At 62.2% G+C, this 22,320-nt stretch overlaps 2 protein-coding genes and 1 long non-coding RNA gene across 3 annotated transcripts; 2 read left to right on the top strand and 1 right to left on the bottom strand.

Annotated features, from left to right (window-relative positions):
• Nucleotides 1-130: 130 nt before the first annotated feature.
• CRYBB1 (crystallin beta B1) lies at nucleotides 131-4,045 on the bottom strand. The gene is made up of 5 exons (XM_064466178.1): nucleotides 3,905-4,045; nucleotides 2,883-3,001; nucleotides 976-1,108; nucleotides 701-843; nucleotides 131-427 (listed from the first exon to the last, which is right to left on the bottom strand). The coding sequence occupies exons 1-5, from the start codon at nucleotides 4,043-4,045 to the stop codon at nucleotides 247-249; spliced, it is 717 nt and encodes a 238-aa protein (XP_064322248.1). The 3' UTR covers nucleotides 131-246.
• A 3,780-nt stretch (nucleotides 4,046-7,825) lies between these two features.
• Nucleotides 7,826-10,393, top strand: CRYBA4 (crystallin beta A4). The gene is made up of 6 exons (XM_064466078.1): nucleotides 7,826-8,163; nucleotides 9,137-9,185; nucleotides 9,311-9,429; nucleotides 9,651-9,792; nucleotides 9,905-10,047; nucleotides 10,172-10,393. Exons 1-6 carry the CDS (start codon nucleotides 7,904-7,906, stop codon nucleotides 10,317-10,319), a joined length of 861 nt encoding a protein of 286 aa, XP_064322148.1. The 5' UTR covers nucleotides 7,826-7,903; the 3' UTR covers nucleotides 10,320-10,393.
• Nucleotides 10,394-11,983: 1,590 nt separating this feature from the next.
• LOC135315760 (uncharacterized) lies at nucleotides 11,984-20,850 on the top strand. The gene is made up of 4 exons (XR_010375257.1): nucleotides 11,984-12,155; nucleotides 12,482-12,580; nucleotides 13,145-15,784; nucleotides 16,060-20,850. It is a non-coding gene; the product is annotated as an uncharacterized LOC135315760 (long non-coding RNA).
• Nucleotides 20,851-22,320: the final 1,470 nt, after the last annotated feature.

Raw genomic sequence — 22,320 nt, 5'->3', positions numbered from 1 at the left:
AAAATCACCCTACATCGTGTCCCACCCAGCTTCCAACACAAGGCTTGAGCAGGACAGAAAAGCAGAGCTGATGCAAAGCATCCCATGCACCACCAACACCAGAGCAGCTCTAGTCTTCCGTGTTTTTTAATTTGCCTCACAAGGTAAAGTACATCCAGGGAATGTGCAATGTACAAGGAAAGTGCTGAGCAGGGGAGGCGGGGGTGCCCCACAGGGCCCGGGACTCATAGCTAGCAGGCAGCACGCTCAGTTGGAGGGTGCGTCGGGGGTGACAAAGGTGCCCTTCTGGTCCCACTGCATGTCCCGGATGCGGCGGATGGACTGGATCTGGGGCTGGAAGGCACACCACTCATTCCAGTGTCGGAATTCTCCGGTCTCAAAGAGGTACTGGTAGCCTCTGTAGCCAGGGTACTGGTACCCGACCCAGCTGCAGGGAAAGCAAACAGAGGGCACCTGAGCGGGGTCAGCCAATAAAGGCAGTGGTGACATGGCCGGCATACTCTTGGAAAGCCGGCAGAGCCCCCTGCCTCCCATGCGCTGGGTGCAAACCCCTGGGCTCCACCACCGAAAACAGCCGTTTGGCATTTTCTGGGCACCCGAGACCCCCGTGCAGGGGCTCAGGATCAGCTGGCAGCGAGCCAGGGCACGGGGGAGGACAGGGAGCCCGGCAGGAGGCAGCTACTGCCATGGCCCGGCTTACGTTCCACTGGGCACCTGCACGCTGCCCACACGGTCGCAGAAGCCGTAAGCCCAGAGGCTGGGCACGTCGTCCTCCTGGATTTCCATCTTGTTGCCCTTGAAGTCAGCAGACTCGTACAGGGAGATTTTGTGGTCCTCAGCCTCCTGGGGAAGACAGAGGGAAAGCGCCGAGTCGAGTGGCCAAAGCCCTGAAGCTTGCAGCAGCAAGGCATCGAGCAGCACAGATCCAGCCCTGGCCAGACCCCGCTGGGTGCTTTCTGCTTCTGGACCACTCACCATTTTGATGGGACGCATGGACATGAAGCAGTCGCTCCGGTAGCTGCTAGACCAGGTGTCCCAGCGAGGGTACTCGCCCTTCTCCAGGATGAACATCTCCCCGCGCATGTTGGCCTGCTCGTAGGCCACCCAGCTGGGGAGAGGGATAGGACGAGACAGCAGGTCAGATGCCACCTAACAGCTCCTCTCCTGCTCTGCCAGCCTGTGGGGTGCTGGAGCCAGGCTCCCAGCACCCAAACAGGCTGTGGTGTCAGGGCTGGCCCCACCATCCTGCTCCCACCTTTTTCAGAGGACAGACACTACGGCATGCGCAGAGCTGGCAGCTGCCATGAAGCACTTAGCTCTCAGTGGAGCGCTCACTGGTGCACGCATCCAAGGCTGGCAGCAGACACCAGTGTGCTTGCAGTGCTCCCCTTCCTCAGCCCGGGGAGCAGCAGGACCCTGGGGCAGCTGGCAAGCCCTGCATGCTGCACACCTGGAGACTCATCCTTGCGTCATCTCAGGACTTTGTTTTCCCTCTTGCACCACTGAGCCCCGGCCAGGGCTGCCCAGGCTGTCTAATCCTGGCACGCTTGCATGCTTCACTGCGCCAGCTTCAGCCAGCTCTGGCATTCATCCCATTATCAGGGTGTGGGCGCTCAGGGTTTGTTCAGCTGCAATGTCACCTCTTTTGCAATGCCACAAGGTGCTGCTGTGCTGTGAATGTCACAGGCTCAGGGCTGCAAAAACCCTTGACACCGGCATGGCCCTGCATGTGCTGCTTCCCGTTTCCCCTGCGAAACAGGGCTATTTCTGCAGATGCCAATAGGTATTTTATTTTCCTAATGTCAGGAGACATGTTTGAGTGCCACAGGCAGTATGACCTTATACTGACTTCTAAGGCGGAGCTTGGTTGATTTTGCTTGTGTCTTTCCCTAAGTAAGTTTTTCGGCACAGAGTCTCACCAGTGACTCTCAAGAAGACTGAGGATTTAGGACCCCAATGACACTTAAATACTCTGTTCTCCAAGTTTCACCCTTTCTATATCTAGCGCAGCTTCCCAGGCGTCACACCTGAGCTCCATGGGGGCTGCTCCATCCCCCTTTTGTTTCAAGAAAAGTTGTATGTTCCGGGTTCTAATAAAAAAGTTGTCATCAGTGCTATATGGTGTCATTCAAGGTGACCAAAGGTCACCTTGCCCAGTCCCTCAAGGCTGCCATCAAGGCAAGCCGTGTCCCATGCATCCTTCCCGCAGCACTGCCAGCCCCCACCAGCTGTCCCACTGCTGCCAGGCTGCCTTCCCAGGCACGGCATTTCCAGCTGGGCACGGCAGTGGTGAGATGCTCTTTCAACACAAAGATCATCTGACTGTGCAGTTATCATCTAGTTTGGTGATCATTTTTGTCCCTGCTTGTGTCAACTGTTCCTGTGGATTTCAGACCTTCCCAGCCCCCTTAACCCTGCTCAGCTGCCTGGGTGCAGGTGGGCCTGGGGCTGCCTACCTGCCCTCCCCTGCCCGCTCCAACCCTGTCCTTGCAGTGGCCCTGGTCACCAGACCGGTCCAAAGGACTGGCCTTGTTTCACGTTGGCTTCTCCAAATTCTACAGGTCTCTTGCATTTCATAGACAGCCTCAGGTAGCAGATCTGATGGACAGCTTTCCTTAGCCTTTGGCGTTACCTCTAGTGCCCTTTGCTTTACAAATGGCCCTGGCGTGCTCCCCACCTCCCCAGGCTGTCCTGCTCTCCTCAAAGGAGACTTGGGGTCCCCAGCTCTGCTCCTGCGCTGCCCCTGCTCTGCTCTCTGCCTGGGCTGCAGGGAAATGCCCCTGCACATCACGCTGCACCTGGGGCTGCTCCCCAGGACTGCATCACCACCTCCCCAGGGCATCCCCAGGGATACGGTCCTCTCCATGGCTGGGGACACTTACGGTCCAGAGGTGACAATGACGCTGCGCACCCGGTCGAAGCCACGGTCTGCCAGGTTCTGGCACTCAGTGGTGAACTCCATCTGCCTGCCCTGGAAGTTCTCCTGGTCAAAGACGGTGATCTGGGGGCAGAGGGAAAGGGTTGGACAGGGACAGGCATGCTCAGGGAGGGCAGGGTGGTGCTGCGTGTCCCTGCGTGGACGCAGCATCCATGAACCCACTGCCCACGTGTACTCCTCAGCTCTCCAAGGCTTCCTGCAACTTTTCAGGTCTGGTGCCTGGCCAAGCTGAGCTGGGCTCTGTGATGAGCAGCCCCATCCCACCATGGGCTGAGCACAGGAAGGTCCCCTCCTGTCAGTCATCCCTGCTGCCAGACAGCCTCATCCTGCCCCCAGTTTTGCTGCTGTGAAGCCACGTCTCCCTGTGCTGGTGCCCACATCAGGCCTCAGCCAGGCTGGGAAGGAGCTGCTTTTCCAGGAGCTGCATCCGTGCCATGGCTTTCACTGCCTGGCATGTGCAGAAGTGTCACCAGAGCCCTCAGATCGCTCATTCCTTGTCCCCAGCCCCACTGCGGCACCTCTGTGGCACAATGACCTGGCGTCACCGTGGCCTTTTGGTGCTGGCCTTGTCACCCACTGCCTCCTCCTCCACCCTCCCACAGCACTGCAGGACCCCCGCATGTGGAGGGTCACAAGACAGAGCAGGTGGCAGCCCTGACACATGACCCAGGGGAGAGCATTTCCAAAGCCTGTCCCAACAAGCTGTCCCAGCCAAAGGGCACCCAGAGCGCATCCCTCCTAGAGCAGCCCCGCAAGCGGCTGCTCGAATCCTGCACCTAGAGAGCTGCTGCCCAGGACAGACACAGCAGGGAAGGATGGCCTCATCGACACTCTCCACCTGCTCTTGGAGGAGGGTCCTTGCCCCTGGGCCGCCTGCATTCTTCTCCTGCTGACTGCCCCAGAGATGCTGCTACCATCCCTCACCCCCGGACTGCATCACTGCATGTGCGGAGCAGCCGGGCTTACCCTGAAGGCTTCTGTGGTGGGCTCCTCACCCTTGCTGTTTGTGACGGGAGCAGGGTCAAAGGATGGAGCTGCCGCTGGGGCCGCCTTCTCCCTGTCCTCCGCAGCCTGGCCAGGAGCAGCGGGTTTTGTGGTCTCAGACATCACGATGTTGGGCTCAAGTCTGGGACAGGGCACCCGGCAGAGATGCCAGCAGCAGGTTAGAGGGGGTGCATGGCTGTGGGCGCCCACCACCTGCCCCGGCCCTCGCCCTGCCCCAGGGTGGTTGCATTGAGATGGGGGGACTCAGCAATAGGGTGGGTGGCTGGGGCTGGGAGGGGAGCTGCCGGGAGAGGTTCTCCAGGCAGGCACAGGCAGCAGGGTCCTGCCTTCACCAGGAGAACCATGGGAGGTCCCAGGTGCCCACACTCTCCTTCTGTGGTCAGGAGAGCCCTAAGCATTGTCCCACCACTGCAGGGGTGCCCAGGGCAGTCCCGAACACTGGTGCCCAGCCACTCCCTGCTCTCCCGAGCCGGGCTGGGGCCTGATGCTGCACCGGGTGCTGGGGTGTCCTACACGGGGTGTGCCTGGGAGCCCGGCTGGGCAGCAGGGCAGCATGTGAAGGGGTGAGAAAGGGACAGCCCAGTTTGCATGAGGCTCCCCGGAGGGCACCCTGCCAGTGGCCCCACAGGTAAGTGTCACCAGTGGCTGCTGGGGGAGCAGAGGGCAGTGGGATACTGAGCACCGGGGTGCTCTAAGACATGGTGGCTACAGCGGTGGTCATGGCTGAGACCCTGCGTTTCCCTCTTCCCCCCTCAGGTCCGGCTGCAGTCCGGTGCCCGGGGACTTTGTCCTCTTACCTGGGCAGCTGCTGCTTCTTGTTGGAGTGAGCGGGCTCGTGTTTTGGGGTGCAGAGAGGCCCCCACTTTATAGCCTGGCAAGGGCAGACCCCCAGGCAGGCACACAAAGGAACTGCCAGCTCATCAGTGTCTGTGCGGCCGCCCAGTCATCACATCCTGCAAAACGCTGGGCGAGCTGGAAGCCTCTCCCCAGCCCCGTGCCCAGCCGCTGAACCCAGCACTTTCCTTTGTGCCCGTGGCACAACAGAAGACCTGACCGTGCCACTTTGCAGCGCGCGGCGGCACCCGCTGCCCCACGTGCGGCCACCCCAACAGGGCATATATAGCCCTCATGTGGCCTGGCCAGCACCGGCACGCCACCCTCCCCTGCCCACTGCCCCTGGTACCAGACCCACACAGGCACCCAGCTCCAGTGCTGCTGCAGCCTGTGCCCCGTGGCTGCATGGTGCCCAAGCCCTATGGCTGCACTGTGCTCATTTCTCCCCTCTAAACAGTAAATCTCTTGCTTTAAACATCATTCCATACCCACAAACGCCTGAGTGCGCTGCCCTGAAGATTCCAGGATGCAAGACTTAAATGTTTTGAAATGCATCAAGAGGTTTTTTGGTTTTTTTTCTGAATGACTTGTAATCAAATCTGACACTTTCCAAAACATCTCAGTCCCTGAAAATTATGTTCTCCTTTGAGGATTTCCCTGGTAACTGTGTCCACTGGCTGGTTTTTAGCTCATTTAACCTGTGCTGTGCTGATTCTATACCATCCCTAGTTTTGCCATCACCACGCTGTACAGTACCAAATCCCACATGGGGTTTTGGTGCATCAGTGCTGTCTCTGACTGATGGCAGGTGGAGGGGGCCATGGGGTGGCTGGCTGGGGACACACTGGCCACCCATCCCTCCTGCGGCTCAGTCTGCGGTGCCACAGCTCCTGCACCCCTTGGCTGCTCTCAGCACCAGGAGGCACTTCGGGGGAACCTTCCCCTGATTCCCACCGAGCCTCCTATCAGCTGCTTGCCCTGTTTGCCTGCTGTGTCCCTGTTCATCATGTAAGTACCTGCACACTTGTTTCCTCCCAGTACTTTCCAATACCCTCAGCCTCCTGCAAGCATCCAGCACCAGCACTCCTGGGCTGGCTCCTCATCGCTGGCAGCAGTGAATTACTCAAGGCTGCACGTTCAGAAAGCTCAGAGCCTTCAGTTTTGCTGTCATCTTTTATTCCCCTCAAGAGTAGGTAGCATCAACCAGCAGCAGTGGGATCCAGCTGCACCCTCTGGGCTATTGTCCAAAAACCTGAACAAAAAGCATTTATTGATGCCTTCTTTTCTTGTGGTTTTATGGCGGGCTATGCTGGGTGTGGGTGCTGCTGCCCCATTTCCCCTGGGCATTCCCCACAGTCTGGTCTCTCACCTTGACACTGGGCATCTTTTTATAATTCATGGCTTTTGATTTGCATTCATTTTCATGTTTGTTAGACAGATTTCTATTTTAGGCTGCATTCTCTTCCTCTCGGTGCCAGGGTGGGTTTTTTGACCGTGCTGCCTTGCCTGTGGCTCCTGAGCATTAATCAGCAGGTCTTACCCACCCCCCAGCTCCTGCTGCCCTGCTCCTGGCTCCGCTTTCCCTCCAGCTCCCTGCACCTTTGAACTTGGGCACTGGAAAACTATGCTTGGGGGGACTCAGCTGTGCTCCTGATGGCTGCTCCATGCTGCTTTGGCTGTTACTCTGTAGGCTCAGCAGCACAGTGATTTTTCCTGAGATGGTGCTGTGGAAGGGCTGATGGCAGGGATCTGTCCTCGGCAGTTCCTGAGCCCCACAGACACAAAATCTCCGCCCTCCCCACTGACCATCCCTGCAGCCAGCAGCAGGCGCTTTAGAAAGCCCCTTGCTGCAGTGTCCCATCCTGCCCCAGCCCCTTGCTTGCACCGTCCTGCCCCAGCACGGAGGGGCATGTGGGAAACACAGCTCAAACACTGCCCAAGCCTCACCCCCAGTGCGGATGGCTGGAGCTGACCCAGCTCAGCCCCAGCAGGCACAGGCACAGGCGCATGCCCAGCGCGAGGGGTTTGTTCTGCCCCGGAGAGTCCTGCTGCATGCAGAGCTCCTGCTGCTGTGTCCCCTGCCCAGCTCTGAGTGGCACCGTGGGTGCACCCAGTCCCAGCCTGGGCTTCATACAACAACATCCCAGTGCCAGGGCACATCACAGAGAGCGAGCGAGCTGTCGTCACCGTGCTGGTGACCAGCAGCAAGCTGAGTTTAGCTCAGGCCACAGTGAGAGGCTGTGGGCAACTTGTGCCAAACACACATTTGCTGGGGGCTGCATATGTTGGGGACAGCCTGCACAGCCCCACTGCGGCCTGGAGCAGCCGGTTGCATGCGAGATCCTCAGCTGCCGTACTTGCCTGCTCTGCCTCCCCCACAGTGCCTGGGGCTGCCAGGGCTGTGGCTGCACATAGGAGGATGCTCCAGCTCAGCCACCTGGCAGTTTCCTAGCAAATGCTGTCTCAAAACACAACACTACCTGGGAACACAGGTTTTGCCACCTGGCCCAACAGCTTCCTTTCGCTGCTGCCCCACTGCTCCCTGCTCTGACAGGCAGGCCGCGTGGGTGCCTCTGCGAGGTGCCCAGCCCTCAGAGCCCTGCATGCTCCCAGCATGACCCCGGGACGATTTGGTGGGGATGTCGCTGTGGGCGAAGCTTGAAGGTATTTAGGTACCCAAAATGTAGATGCAGTGGGCTCTATCCAGGTCCCTGCACACAGAGGCAGGAGGCTGCTGCAGCACTTCCTAGGTCTTGATCTGCATCTTTAGTCCCTCTAATGCTTTGCAAACCTGCTCTGTGCTTTCCTGTGCCCCCAGTCCCCGCTCCTTACAATGCTCCGTGATTGCTGTGTGCTCAGCTTGCAAAAGAGCTGCCCCGGCTTTCGGGGGGAGCTGCTCTGCCCTAGCAGGGACAGCAAGCGCCGCCGCAAGCGGAGACACGCCTCCCCTCCTACTTCCCAGAAATGCAAGTGAGAAAACCTCCGCACACCCCCGGCCCAGGCACGGGGCGGGCAGTGCTGCCCAGCGCCGGGAGGAGCGCTGCCAGAGCTGGGAGGCATGGTTCCAGCCCGGCGGCACGCTGGGGCAGGGCATGTGGCAGGAGCGCCGGCAGACCCCCAGGGGCGATGCCCCGGCTCCAGACCTGCGGGGCTGGGGGTCAGAGCCTGTGCCCGGTGGGCTGGGGGAGCGGGAGCTGTGGCGTCCCGGCTCATCAGCTTCTCTGCAGCATCGCCTTTGTTCTGCACAGTCCCTCCTCCCCACCATGTGCTGAGTTAGAGGTTTCAGTAATGCTCTTCTGGGCTCTGTCTCTATCCAGAGGCTATAAAAACCCAGCCGGAGGGCTGCTGGGCATGTCACCTCCCCAGGCACCAGCGCCTCACCCCAGGTAAGCGCGGGAGCCTGGCAGCAGCTGCCTCTGCCCCGCATGACTGGGTCCTAGGAGCGGAGCAGTTGTGGGGATATGTGGAGGAGGATTAGAGAGCTGGGGCTGGACATTGTTCTGCAAACATGACCCGGCCAGGGGCTGTGGGGTCCTGCAGCCAGGGCATGAGACTAGGGCAGCTGCCATGGACAGGCTGTGGCACCGCTCTGCTGTCACACGCCTCGGCGCGGGGGAATGGTGTGGGGGGATCAGGCCATGGCAGCGGAGCGGGGTGCTGCTCCTCAGCGTGGGCACGCAGCCACCTCTGCAGTGCTCCTGGCTCAGCACTGCCCTGGCTGCAGCCCCGGGCACCGGCCCTGCCTGTTTGGGGTGAGCATGCCAGGGGACCTGCACGGGGCTGCCTGCGCCAGGGCTGCCTGCACAGGGGCTTTGGCAGCGGGATATGCCTGCAGAAGGAGGAGCCTCCCTGGGCAGCCCCATGCACAGGCACGCAGCGTGCTCACCCCACTGCGGTGCTGTGCCATGTGCCGTCAGGATGGCTGCCAGGGCTGCAGCTGCCCTGCCAGACACCCACTGCTCCACATGGCCTGGATGGCAGCCCTGGGTGGGCTGGGAGAGCCCTGGCCCATGCTCTGCACCTGCATTGGCGTGGACCCACTCCATCACCGTGTCCCATGCTGCTGGTGAAGGGATGTGCACAGGCTCCCGAGGGTAGTTTCATCTGGGCAGAGGCTGGAGTGAGCCCCGCAGAGCAGAGCAGGCGACTACGGACTCCTGCCTTCATCTGCCTGCACTGCCCATGCAACGCATGGCCCGAAGCCCAGTCTGAGGACATGGGAGTCCCAGGGAACAGCCAAGCCCCCAGCGCAGGGCTGGTGGGTCTGGCCAGGCTGCAGCAGCGAGGCCAGGCTCATGGGGGCCAGCAATGCGCTGGCCCCAGGGCAGGTTTTAACAGTCCCATTCCCCTGTGCTCCAGTAGAGCCACCATGACCCACCGCTGCAGGAGATCCTCTGGTCTCTGGAAGGTACGGGAGCCTGGGGAGGACCGGCGACGCAGCCTGAGCCCCGTGAACACCCAGGCATGGGGGTGCAGTGTCTCCTTGGGGCCTCTGCACCCACGGAGCCCCCTGACCCACTCCATCCTCCCCAGATCGTGGTGTGGGATGAGGCTTTCTTCCAGGGCAAGAAGCATGAGTTCACCAGTGACTGCTACAGCACCCCAGAGCACGGCTTCAGCACTGTCCGCTCCTGCAAGATCGAGAGTGGGGCGTGAGTGAGGGTTACAGGGGGCTGCCACCCCATGGTGCTGTGGGACCCCACGGATGTAGGGGGGTTGGAGGATGAGATCTCCAGTGCTTTTTGCCACCCGAGCCATGGGGCTGCCTCCTCCAGGGAACAGCCTCATCCCTGCAGGGTACAGCAGGCTCTGCCCTGCGTGTGAGCAGGGTGGTGGGTGCCACGGGGGTCTTACCCCCCTCCCGCCCTGGCAGGTGGGCAGGTTTCGAGCACTGTGGCTTCCAGGGGCAGCAGTTCGTCCTGGAACGTGGCGAATACCCGTGCTGGGAGGCGTGGAGCGGCAGCAATGCCTACCACGTGGAAAGGCTGTGCTCCTTCCGCCCCATCGCCTGTGCTGTGAGTGCCCTGGCTCCCTGCCGTGGGGCTGGTCCCCAAAGCCCACCGCTGGCTGCCGGCCAGGGGGCCGGGCAGGGCAGCTGTGCCGACACTGTGCCCCTCTCGGTGGCAGGACCATGGGCGCAGCAGGCTGATGATCTTTGAGCAGGAGAACTTCCAGGGCAGGCGGGGGGAGCTGAGTGATGACTGCCCCTCGCTACCCGCCCTCGGCTGGGGTAGCAACGCTGTGGGCTCCTTCCTCGTCCGTTCTGGCGCGTGAGTACTCCAGGGGCTTGCACCGTGCTGGGACCTGGCACCAGGGGCAGCTCAGAACCTGCAGCAAAGGGTGCTTCATGGTGCTGCCAGCCCTGAGCCGCTGCCGCTCTGTGCTCTCTCGCAGGTGGGTCTGCTCACAGTACCCGGGGTACCGGGGCTTCCAGTACCTCCTGGAGAGCGACAGCCACGGGGGCGAGTACAAGCACGTGCGGGAGTGGGGCTCCCACGCGCAGACGGGCCAGGTCCAGTCCATCCGCAGGGTCCAGCAGTGACTGTCGGCACCAGAGCCGCCAGCCACATGCTCTGGACACCGTCTCTCCCGCAGGGTGGCGGGGGCAAAGCTCAATAAAGGCTCAGTTGTCCAAGGTGGCATGCTGGCAGTTGGGGAGGGGGTGCCATGGGGGTGTTTGGCCGAGAATATTGCCATGACTGAGGGCAGGGTGGGGACTCTGCAGGGGCAAGGATGGGATGGGGATGATGACTGTCCTTTTCTGCCCCTGCAGCCAGCACAGGCATCCACATGTCCCCATTGCAGGCAGGGGAAGGCCCTGCCCAGCTCACGTACAGAGCTGCCATGCAGTGTGATGGCCTGCTGTTGGTCCCATTGCCAGAACCCAAGGAGCTGTGGGGCTAGGGGCTGGGGCACACTGGTCAGGCCCAGTGCAGGGATGAGGAGCAAGGCACTGAGTCAACAGGAACAGCAATGCAGCCCTTGCACAGTGCTGCACATCCCACCGGTGAGACTGTCTGTCTATCCCATCCCTGTGCTAGCCCAGCTGCCGGCTCAGGGGCCCTGCAGGGCCCACACATCCCCACTGCCCCGCAGACTCCATCCGCTCTGCCAGCACCTGCCCGGGGCTATGCTGCAGCTCCAGCAAGGCTGAGGAGGACACCATGCGGCCACTGCTGAGCCTCAGCCTTGCTCGGGAGCTGGAAGGAGCTGCAGGATTCAGCAAGCTGCAGCTGCACTCCATGCACAGCCCTGCACCCATGCACACACCTGTGCATGCACCCCTGTACTCATGCACACCCACGCACACAGCCCTGCGCCCAGACCAGCTTGCAGCACCCTCCCGTGCCCAGAGCAGAGCGGGGAGCCCGGGGCAGAGGCAGGTGAGCCCCTCCACCCACAGTGGTGCAGGGGACCAGGCCAAGCCGTGTGCTGGCCCTGGAGCAGCGAGGTGACACCACAGGCTCGGGGCTCTGCATTTGCCACAGCAGCGCAGCGGGCACAGGCAGGGCCTGCTCCTCCTGCCTGGCCCTGGGCTGTCACTGCAGGAAACCTGGGCAGCGAGAAGCCATTGGGTACTGCTGCTAAACCATCGTCTTCAGCTCCTGAGAAAGCAGTGGTTAACTGAAGCTGAAAATGTGACGGGGAAAGGCTGCTCTGGAAAATTTCTTGTTTCAGACAAGCTCTGGAGAAAAGGTTTGACGTGATGAAAATATCCCATTCCTGACATTTGCAGCAGAAAAGACCACCATCAGAGGCAATGCTGCCCAGGAATGGACTCTCTCCGCAGGAAATCGTTATTAAAAATGCAGAATAGAAGAAGAAACAAAAAGTTTTGGGGTGGGCTGAGTGAAACCCTTCTGCCGCCCCAGGACAAACATGTCTGGAGCTGCCAGTCAGCAAGACCTGGAGGAGCAGAGCTTGCAGGCCCCTTCGTGGCCACATCTGGTGGGGAGCCCGGTCCCGCCCAGCCCACGCTGCCCCTGCCCAGCCCCAGAACCCGGGGAGGACGCGGGGGGGCGGGAGTGGGGCCGGCGTGCAGCCAGGCACGGAGGGCAGCTGGCGGCGGGACCCGTGGGTCCCCGGGGACCCAGCGGGGACCTGGAGAACAACGCAAGAGCCCAGCAGCTGCACAGCCCTCCGGCCCCCAGGATGGGGGGTCTGCCCCGCTGGGCACGGCCGGGCGGGGCTGCGGCACTCCCGGCCCCCCCGTGTGCTGGCCCCACGGCCACGGACGTGTCCCCAGGCTGGGCTGGGCTCTCTGCCGTCCCTTCCTCCCCGCGGAGCACGGCCGGATCCTGCCCACCGCCACCCCGAGTGGTTTGCCCGCAAGCGCTGCCTGCCCAGCATCCTCTGCCCCGTGTTCCCTACCCCACGGGTAGGGGGTGCCCCACGCCACCCCAAATGGCTGTGGGGAGCCCGTGGCAGCAGGGCGGGCCGGGGGCCCGGCAGGGGGTGGATGGTGGCTTTTGCAGCGGGGGCCGTGGCCGGGGGTTGGTCCCGGGGCCTGCCGCAGCGGGGAGCGGTGCGGGGCGGCGGGCGGGGTGCGGGAGCGGGGGGTGGGGGGCGGGAAGGTGACTCGGCCGCATTTCCAGCATTAAAATTTAATGGGAGTTGCAGCATCCTCCTGCGCCGTAGGTAGGGCCGGGCGGGCCCGGCGGGGGCTGCGGGGAGGAGGAGTTTGCATGGCAATATCTTCCTCAGGGATGCTCTCTGGAAAGCTCCAGCACAAAGAAGCTGCACGGCGGCCAGGAGCGTGCGGAGCCCGGCGGTTCCCGAGCCCAGCCCTCCCCTGGAAATCAGGTAAAGCCTCGCTTACATTTCTCTCTGCAATTTTCCGGATGGAAATGTTGCTCCTCTCCAGGCGCTGGTGAGGTCTGGGGGCGCAGGGGCATCAGGCGGAGCCCCGGGGGTCTCCCCCTACCTCGGGGCGGGATGCACGGACAGGAGCGGGGAGAGGTGCTGCCCCGGGACACGGCTGGTACTGCGGGCATCGCTCCCGGGAGGATGCGGGGCCGGCAGGCGCTGCTGCTCCGGCAGCTCGGTCTCAAAAAAAACCCCAGAACCCCAATATATTAATATTCCTGGTTATAAATAATTCCCACGCGAACCCCCACGCAATGGCAGGAGCCACCAACCTCTCCCAAGGGGTACCAGGCTGGGGGCAGCCTGGGCCCCGCTCCCTTTGTTAGGGGCAGGAGCAGCAGCGCATCCACAAGCGTGTTCCCGGCCACAGACCCGGCCCGGCGGGGGATGCCCGGTGCGGGCGGAGGCACCCCGGCAGCCTGGCTCCCGCCGGCACCGGCTGCAGCCCCCGACCACAATTAATATTAACTGATGCACCACTTGTTTGTATTTTTTTTTCAGAAACCTCATCAAGAATAGGGCTCGAGACAGGTAAATGGATTCTTGCCTGATTTTCAATGCTCCTGGAAGGAAATGTAGCCAAAATGCTGGTTTACTTCTTTGTCTTGAAACCACCATTTTCTCCTAAACCTGGTGATCTTAGGTAGGGGATTAGAGGAGAGGCCGGGGCCAGCGCCCCTCCAGGGTGCTTCAACACAGCCCTTCCCCCTGCAAAGAGTTAACCTGACAGATGCTACCCGGGCTCCTTTTGGGGAGCCATTTTCTCTCGCTCATTGTCTCACCGCCTTTTGTGTGTGCAATTACATCCTGCCCCGGGGAGCCAGGAGGAGCCCAGAAATAATCAGGTTTTTAGTCGTTTCTGGGCTTGCAGGGAGATTTCCCCCCCCCGCCCCGCCTTCTGCCGGGGCTGCCCAGGCTGCCCAGCCCCAAGAGCTGCAGACAAAGGGAGGCAGCACCCGGCACTGCCTCGGCAGCAGCAGAGCCTGGGCTATGCTGGAGCCTGGTGCTCTGCTGGCTGGCAGCGAGGGATGGGGAGTGCTGGCAGGGCCAAGGGCAGGGGTGCTTTGAATCCGCTGCGGGAGCTGGGGGGTTGGGGGTGCCCAGATGCTGCATATCACAGATTGCCCCTCCGGGCACGGGCAGCAGAGTAGCCAACACTATGCCTGCAGCACGGCAGGAGCACACAGGCAGCTCACGGTGGTGGCATGCCTGCCATGCACAGGCAGCTCGCCTGCTGCCCTCACCTCCCTGCTCCTGCCTGCAGAGGAGCTTGCACTCCCCTCCAGATTCCTCTTTGCTTGAGGGGGCTTTTAGCTGCCGTTTAATCTGAATGCTGCACCTAGGTGCTCAGCCCCAGGGCACCGTACATGCCACCAACCCCCTGTGGCAATAGGCAGCTCGAGCTCATGGCTGCCATACACAAGACGTGTGTTTGGCTAAGCGCTGCTCATGCAAAATTGTTTTTCACCCCCCTGCCTCCTGGGATGTTCTTCATTGCGGGTTGAGAGAGGCCATCCTGCAGCAGCCAGGCTGTGCAGACGCGTCCTGCCTGCCCCACCACAGGCACCTCCTGCTTGGATCCAGGCAGGGAATCCATTTGCCAGATGCTTGATGGCATCTTGGGTGCCTGCCACTGCCCAGCCCCCTGCTGAGTCTGAGCCTGGCTCCCACTGCCCAGTCCCACAGCAGCTGGTTTGCAAATGCTGTCTGGGCATGCTGTCCCCGCAGGAGGGACTGTCCTGCAGGCAGCACCTGCAATATGCGGCGATAATGAACTATGGGAAGCAATAGCGGCTCCACAGCTGAACTGCAGACTCATCACGGCCCAGCTCCCCTGGGACCTGTTGCCATTATGGCTTTTCCATGCGGGCAGGGCAGGAGGAATGCGGGCAGGCACAGTCTGGCTGCTGGCACCAGCTGTGTGCGCCCACACCCCTGCAGATGTGGAGCAGCACCCACCGCAGCACAGCTGTGACTGCCACCCACTCCACTACAGCCAGCACCTGCGGCACGTGCAGGTACGAGTGACCCAGTTCAACCACAGGGCAGAGGCAGAGGCAGCAGTGGCAGTGATTAGTGGCAGTGGCAGAGGTGGCGGGGCAGAGGCACCAGCAGTGGCAGGCAGTCCCAGCAGCAGACAGGGACAGAGAGTTTGGGGCGTTGCCACCATTCTGGTGTGTTCTTCCCAGTGCCCCCGGGCCTGGTGGCAGTTCTGGCTCCCCCCTACGCTGCACGGGGACAGGCACAGGAGGGAGAGGTGTCATTTCCTTGGGCACTGGGTGCCCCTGAGCAAATGGCAGGCAGCCAAGCAGACCCACATGGGGGGTGAGTACATATTCCCATGGGGACCTCCCCCATCTCTGTCCTGCCTGCCTTTGTCGCGCTGCTGCCCACAGCAGAGCTTGGCACCAGCTGCCTGCAGCCACACGAGCTGCTGTGAGCAGCTGGGCACCTAGGAGCAGTGCTGGCTTTGGTGGGCATCCATGGGGCACAGGGAGCACCTGCTGTAGGGGGCAGCTGGGCCTTGCCATGCTACCCTTAGGCAGTACCAGGACAGAGGTGTTAGTCTGCCTGAGCTGGGAGGACACCTGGGCTGGTCCCTACTCCCCAGGGCAGCCCAGTGTGGGGAGGGAGAAGAAATGCAGGGCAGGCTCAGCTGCTGGCAAGGTGTCTCACCCTGCAGAGGTCTTACATCCCAGTCCTGCAGGATCTGGCCCTTCCTTTGCACCAAGCTTTGGGCAGCGCCCAGCCACCCTGCAGGGACCAGGAGTGATGCCAGCAGTGGTGGGGTCCTCAGCAGAGGATGTTGCCTCAGGAATTTGATCCTGAAGGGATGGGGAGCTGGAGGAATGGCAGGGGAGCCGAGGAAGGCTCAGCCTGTCTTCCTGCCCACCCTGCCCTGGCCGGCTTTCCTGCCAGGCTTCCAGCAGCACGATGCATCCCTCACTGGCTCGGCTTGGCTCCGCCTGGGGATGACGGCGCCTCGTTGCTCTCCTTTGCTGCGTTGGTTGCTTTCTTTTGCAGCTGCTAATGACTGACCTGAGGTCTGTTCACACACAGTCCCCTGCACGGCCACGGCAGTGGAGCAGCCAGACAGGACGGGGGGACAGTGCATGGCACTCGCATAGCCAGTGACTACAGGTAGGACCCCCAGGGAGGAGGATGTGGATGGTGCCAGCCCCATTCTCTCCCCACCCCTTGTGACCCAGGAGGGCTCTGGGCAGCCGAGACCCAGCCTTCCTCCCCAGATGAGCTTCCATCCCCTTGTGGGCTCTCCCTAGGCTCCAGCTGGGTCCACGGGGTCACACTGTCCCCAGGGCCACCTGCATGAGGAATGTGTCCCCTATGTGTGCCCAGTGGTGGGGAGGGGGCAGCCACCACGCTGCCCAGGGTCTCACAGCATCTCTGCTCCCCAGCACCACCAGCCCCAGGAGCACAGCCCCAGCTCCTGCTCAGCCAGACCGGCTGTGCCCAGAGCGAGGCCGGGGCTCAGGAGCCACCATTGCTGCCCACGCACGGATGCCAGAGCTGAGCCAGCCCCGGCAGAGTGACCCAGTGCCAGCTGCCATGGGCCAGAGCCACGAGCCCGGCTGCTGCGGGGGACATGGCCGAAGAGACAGTGGTGGTGACACCTGAGGACATGGGTCTGCATGAGCGCGTGGTTTTCCTCCAAAGTACTGGGGTCCCCTTCCCTCCTGCCCCTCCATCCCAGCCAGACCCAGTGCATGGGTCTCCCTGTGTGCCCTCCCCAGCAATGGGCAGGGCATGGGCAGGATGCCCGTCCTCTTCACTGAATGCAATGTAGAAGGAGGGAGAAGGGGAAGGGGACAGGAGCAGAGCTGTGCCAGATCCTGAAGGAGACATGATAGCCAGAGCCCAAAGGAACCCTGGTTGTCTCCACTGATCCTGCCCATCCCTCTGTCTGTCCTGCTTTCTGCTCTGGAAGTGCTCTGCACTGCCACGACCTGGCAGGACCCTGACTCTACTCTGCTTTGAGAAAACAATTGGTTTGTGGAGCAGCCTGGAGCATGGGGAAGGACATGGGCAGCACATCCTCCTCCTGAGAAGCCTGTGGAATGGTCCATGTGGGGCCAACAGTGGTCCCGTAAGCAGTTGCGACCATTGCCTGCCCTGCTGCCCGCTCCAGCAAGGATCCCCCAAGCATGTGGGAGGGCTGGGTGTGCAGCAGACTGGGGGCTGAGGGCAGATACAGCTCATGGCAGGCTCATGGCACACATTACAGCCTCTTGACACCCAAAATGGAGAAGCATCCTCATGGGGACCAGAGGGACCTAGCGCTGCAGGAGGAGGTGAACCAGAGGGACACAGGCCAGAGGGTGCCCTGGGTGCCCCTTCCCAGGCCTTATTTCTCAGGGCATGATGCAGAGCCGCTCGCTGCTCCTGCCACGCCTTGGCAAGCAGCACGGCTCTGCCGCGCGCTCCTGCAGGCAGCCCCGCGGAGAAGCAGCTTCTGATGGGGAGGGGAAAAGCTATGGGGCACCTTTCCGCTGCTCCATATAGTGGGTTTTCCTTCTGGACCTCCTCCTCCCTCCATGGGCAGTGGGGGCTCAGTGGAGACCCAGAGCAGTCATTGCTGTCTCAGCAGAAGCCCTGCTTTTGCAGAGCTACCTGTAGCCTTGCCCCAGGCACCGCCTGCGGTGCTTTCACCCCTTTCCTCTCTGCTTCTTCCAGCTCCTTTAGCGCCCTTACCCCGGAGCCCTGCAATGCCGAGACAGTCCGGCACTGCTGGGATTGTCTCCTCCGTGCAGCCTGTCTCTTGTTGCCTCCAGTTCCAGGGCTGGAAAACACATGTTGTGTGGGGGTACATGCTGCTCAGGACATTTTGTATCTCACCAGCACGGATGATAGGGGCAGATCCCTGCAAAACATTTAATTCAGAAAGTAGGTTACATTACGCAGGCTAAACCCTCTGTTAACACCTTCCCAAATCTCAATCCAGTGGCAAAGCCCAAAAAAGCCTCCTGCTCTCTTGAGCCGGACCCCCTCTGCTTCCGCCAGAGCCAAGCAGACCCTCCCCGGGAAAGCACTCCGCTGGCGGGGGGCTAACTGGGACCAGCTCTGCATGCTGCTGCTGTGCTCCGATATTAACCTACTAACCCGCTGGGACCCCTGCCGCCCCCTCTGCGAGGGGTGCTGACGCCCCTGGCAAATGGACTAACCCACTAACCGGCTCCGGCGCATGTCCTACTAACCGGCCTTGTCTCACCTCCTACTAACTGCGGGCAGCCAGCGCTGTCTTTAAAGGGGAACGGAAAAGCTGGGTAAGTACATTTGTAAGTGCCGGGTGTTGCTGTGTTGGTGACAGGCTGCACGGGCAGGGCTGAGCAACCCGAGCTCCTGCAGTGGGCAGGAGAGGCAGCTGGCAGCCCCTGCCCCGCGCAGGCAGCCCTCGCTGGCACGAGGAGGGGGTTTCTTCCCAGCTCACCATGCCCAGGTCTGCCTGTGGAGCCTGCTGCTGACTAGGAGCCTAAAACAGTTTTATCAGCAGAAGCTTTTCAGTTCCTTTTTAAGCCAGTAGATCTCTGTTACTAACACATTCCTGAACTGAATTAAACAAACTAACGGTTGCTGCTTTTCTCTTCATTTCTCTTCCAGTATGTATGTCCTCTAAGTCAGACCGATTGTGCCATGCTTCTGTTACTAACCACCTGTACTAATTGTTCCTGACTTGTTTTTCTATTGCTACTAACAAATACTCTTTGCACTTCGATTCTCGGATGCTATTCACCATGACAAATGAACAGGGGCCTCTTCCTGGACTCTTGGTTATTAACCAGCAGCAGCCCGATTTTCAATGCTGCTGAGCATCTCTACCTCCCATTTGGTGCGATGGAAATGAAGGTGCTCAGGCTGGGGGGCTTTGAAAATTTCTCTATTGGCCTTCTGTTTTCCAAGAAATTTCATGTGGCTAAAATGAAGAAAAGAGGCTAAGTGAAAACAGGGCAATGCATAATGGCCGTAAAGGTCCAGCAAACCCAGTTAGCAGAGAGATTCACCCAAAGAGCGATGCTATTGCCATGAGCCCTACCAGAGCCTGAGCTTGGGGCTCTCCCGGGGCCCCAGTTCTCTCGTCATGGGGAATGGTGTGGTGCTGCTCCCTGCATCGGTACACAGGTGCCGGGGTGGCTGCAGCGCGCTCCTGGGTTCCTCTCTTCACTCCCTTTGTCTCTCTGCAGTCTATCTAGTGACCCTGATGCATGTGGAAGCCATTGCTGGCAGCGTGGTCCTGACTAACCGCACAGCGCCGAGGGCTGCGTCTAACCACTGGGTTGGTACTCGCAGGGTCCCCCCAGCCACGAGCCGAACGGGCAGGAGCGGGCAGTGGGTGGTGGAGGATGATTCTGCTGCTGGCTGCCTAGCAGAGCCAGGGCGCTGTGAGGCTGGGACAGGGGCACAGCCTGTACTTTGCCTGCCTGTCATTTGGCTAAACGTCCCCTGCCTCTACAAGGGTTCTGCTGGGGTTAAGGCTTCAGGATCTGGCCCATCTGTATGGGGTTGGCATGCAGGGTAGTGATCTGTGGTAAGACGCCCTCAACAGTAAGTGCTGGCTGTACCAGCAGCAGCGCTGCGATGACCAGTGAGGCAGAACCAAGCCCTGCGTGCCAGGAGAGGACAGTGGCCCTGTGCTGCTGGCCAGGACAGGGGCTGGCTCATGAGGACAGCCCACACTGTGGCTGCTGGGGGGACACAGCAGTGGGGTGGCTTGGGGGGCGGCTGCCTCAACCAAGGGTCAGGGCAGCTTTGCTCGGGTGGGTTGTACGGTTCCAGACAGCATCCAGGTCTGGCTGCTCTCTCTTGGCTTTGGCTTGTGCTCACTAACCCCAAGGCAAGGACCTCCCCAGATAACCCAGTGTTGCTGGTTGGCTTCAGTCTCAGCCAGCTGGTTGGAAGGCAGAGCCAGAGTGGGGTCCCCTGGGCAGCCAGGTTCATCCTGTGATGCTGCCCACCTTCCCTTGGCATCCCTGCTCTGCACTGACTGCAGCCAGGTCGTTCACTGGGGGGTCTTGCTGGTCTCTCACGCTGATGGGTCTCCCCTCTCCACCCAGCTCCATGGCTGCCTGACCTCCACCATAACTCACTAACCACACGCCTCCCTTTCCTCTGCACGACTGGGATCAGAGGGGAGTTTTGGGCTGATGCTCCTGTGTTTTGATTGAAGGAGGAGGCAGGGCCCTGCTGCAGGCTGGGAGCAAAGGGTCAAGCAGAGGTGTGGGGATGGGAAGGAGCTGGTGGCGGCGGGACAAGCTGGGTTGGGCCCATCGAGGCAGGCAGGTTCAGGGCTCCTGCACAGATCAGGAGCACCATGAGTGTTGGGCTGGCGTTGTCAGAGCCCACCCGTCACAAGGGGCTGCCCTCCCACAGACCCCCCTTTCAGCTCCAGAGCAGCCTTCCAGCCAGCCATGCACCCACAGGGACCTCCCCAGGCTGGTCACTGAGGGAAGGGATGGGACTACGAGTCACCCAGATGGCCCAGAGGATGCACTGGGCAAGTGTGACCCTGCACAGGCAGCAAGTGTTGCCCAGGGACCCCTTGGTAGGGACAGGCCACCAGTGCTCATCAGGTGGCTGCGCCCCCCTGCAGAACCACCGGTCCTGGACAGAGAGGGGCTGCAGGGGGGTGATGAGAAAGGCTTCACAAAACAGCCAGGTTGCTCCTTTGCTCTGCCCTGGCACCTTTGGCCTCTCCACCCCTGCTCCCCATTTCCCTTGGCTGGGAGAGAAGTCACTCTGTCCATCTCTCTTTGCTGGTGCCCCCAGAACTGTCTGAAGAGGGGAAGCAGCAGCGCAGGTGGGATGTGATGGGCAGATCCCCCTTTACCAGCTGCAGCGATGGTAGGCGTGGGGCCAGATCACCCCAGTAGCGATATGGGCAGAGGTCCAGGGATGGTGCCCAGCCCTGGGGTGCACCATCCTGCCTAGGGCATGCTGGCCAGGGCTGGCCAGGGCTGGTCCTGCTCTGCTGGGACCCTGCTGCTGCCCCACACCCAGTGCGGTAGGAGTGGGCACGGCCACAGTGGGGCTGAGTGCTGGCACGGGGCAAAGATGCTCTGGGGAAGGGGGTCCTGGTGCTGCCTCAGTGGTGCGAGCAGGAGTCCTGTGGGACCCCACAGCCCTGAGGAGTTCCCTACTGCCTGTAATGTCTGCTGTGAACATGGCAAGTGTGCAAACAGCCTGCAGTCTGGTGTCTTTGTGGGGCGCTGGGGGCTGGGGGAGCTGGGTGAGGATGGTCTGGGGGTGCCCCAGTTCCCATGCACACCATGCCATGGGGCACAGTGTGGGGCATGTGGGGGCCAGGGCAGGCGATTCTCGGCACGGCCATCTGAGCATCCCGCTGAGCAGCCAGGGCCACCTGATGGGGGTTTTGGGGCAGGAGGGGATGGAAGCGCGACAGTCCCTGAGTGCCCAGTGGGGAGAAGGGGCTTCGTCCCGGGCAAGGGGAGTGCGGGGGTGCTGTCACCTCCTCGGGCACTGCCGGAGGACGGCCCTGGAGCGGGAAAACGACCTCGCCTGGAGCAGGCAGGGCGCGCAGCCCACCCGGGCAGCGCGGGGCCGGAGCCGCCGGCGGGCACAGCCCCCAAACTGCGCCGACACCCGGGACCCACCGTGGCGGGGACGTGCCCGGGGTCCCGGGCGGGGGGGTCGGCGGAGGGGAGCCGCAGGCAGCGCGGGGCCGGGCCGGGCAGCAGCCGGGGGCTGCGGGAGGACCTCCCCACGTCTCCCGGGCGCGGGGGGCAGGCCCGGGGTGCGGGGTGCTGCCTGCCCTGTCCTGCCCTGCCCGTGGGGCGCTGGGCACCCGTCGGTACCGGCCCGGCCCGGGAGGGCGGCGGCAGGTGGAGCTCGTGTTCTAGGAAAGCCCTGCCCGGAGCCCGGCGGAGCCCTGCCCGCAGTCCTGCCTGCAGCCCTGCCCGCAACTCGGCGATGCCCTGCCCGCAGCCCTGCCCGCAACTCGGCGATGCCCTGCCCGCAGTCCTGCCTGCAGCCCTGCCCGCAACTCGGCGATGCCCTGCCCGCAGCCCTGCCCGGAGCCCGGCGGAGCCCTGCCCGCAGTCCTGCCTGCAGCCCTGCCCGCAACTCGGCGGTGCCCTGCCCGCAGCCCTGCCCGCAACTCGGCGGTGCCCTGCCCGCAGCCCTGCCTGCAGCCCTGCCCGCAACTCGGCGGTGCCCTGCCCGCAGCCCTGCCCGCAACTCGGCGGTGCCCTGCCCGCAGCCCTGCCTGCAGCTGGCGGCAGAAGGGGGGGCAAAGGGACCAGTGCAGCCCCCCGCGCCCCGCAGGGCAGCCCCGGGCGGAGACGTGCCACTGATGCCTGGGTGCTGCAGAGCAGCCCAGCCTCCTGGGGAAGGGGCCAAGGGCCGACACCCTGGCACCCTGGCTGCCCCGCAGCCGCCAGCAGCTCCTGCGGGCTCCTGCCCAGCGGGGTACAGTGGGGGGCATGGGAGCGGGGGGAGCCCAAACCCACGTCGGCAGCAAGGGATGCGTGAGCGGCAGTGCTGGGTCCCGGCATGGCCCTGCCTTGCTCCCAGCGGGGTCAGGGTCAGTCCGGAGCCACCCCGGAGTGGGCAGGGGAGAACAGAAGGGACCTGCCAGAGCTGGCAGAGCAGCAGCCGCATCCTGCACTGCTCGGGGTAAAGCAGAGGCACCGCAGCTGTGGAGGAGG

Source organism: Phalacrocorax carbo, chromosome 15, assembly GCF_963921805.1.
Source record: "Phalacrocorax carbo chromosome 15, bPhaCar2.1, whole genome shotgun sequence".
Classification (NCBI taxonomy): Eukaryota; Metazoa; Chordata; class Aves; order Suliformes; family Phalacrocoracidae; genus Phalacrocorax; species Phalacrocorax carbo.
Note: the sequence above shows the minus strand (reverse complement) of the source record. Positions and strands in the feature narration are given on the sequence as shown.

Excerpts from the sequence above, each read along its gene's own strand:
- CRYBB1 (XM_064466178.1), bottom strand. The coding sequence starts at position 4,045 with ATGTCTGAGACCACAAAACCCGCTGCTCCTGGCCAGGCTGCGGAGGAC. Across the intron at positions 844-975 it reads CCATGCGTCCCATCAAAATG|GAGGCTGAGGACCACAAAAT; the intron begins GTGAGTGGTCCA and ends TGTCTTCCCCAG. Across the intron at positions 428-700 it reads GTGCAGGTGCCCAGTGGAAC|CTGGGTCGGGTACCAGTACC; the intron begins GTAAGCCGGGCC and ends CTTTCCCTGCAG.
- CRYBA4 (XM_064466078.1), top strand. The coding sequence starts at position 7,904 with ATGCCCCGGCTCCAGACCTGCGGGGCTGGGGGTCAGAGCCTGTGCCCG. Across the intron at positions 9,186-9,310 it reads GATCCTCTGGTCTCTGGAAG|ATCGTGGTGTGGGATGAGGC; the intron begins GTACGGGAGCCT and ends CATCCTCCCCAG. Across the intron at positions 10,048-10,171 it reads TTCCTCGTCCGTTCTGGCGC|GTGGGTCTGCTCACAGTACC; the intron begins GTGAGTACTCCA and ends GCTCTCTCGCAG.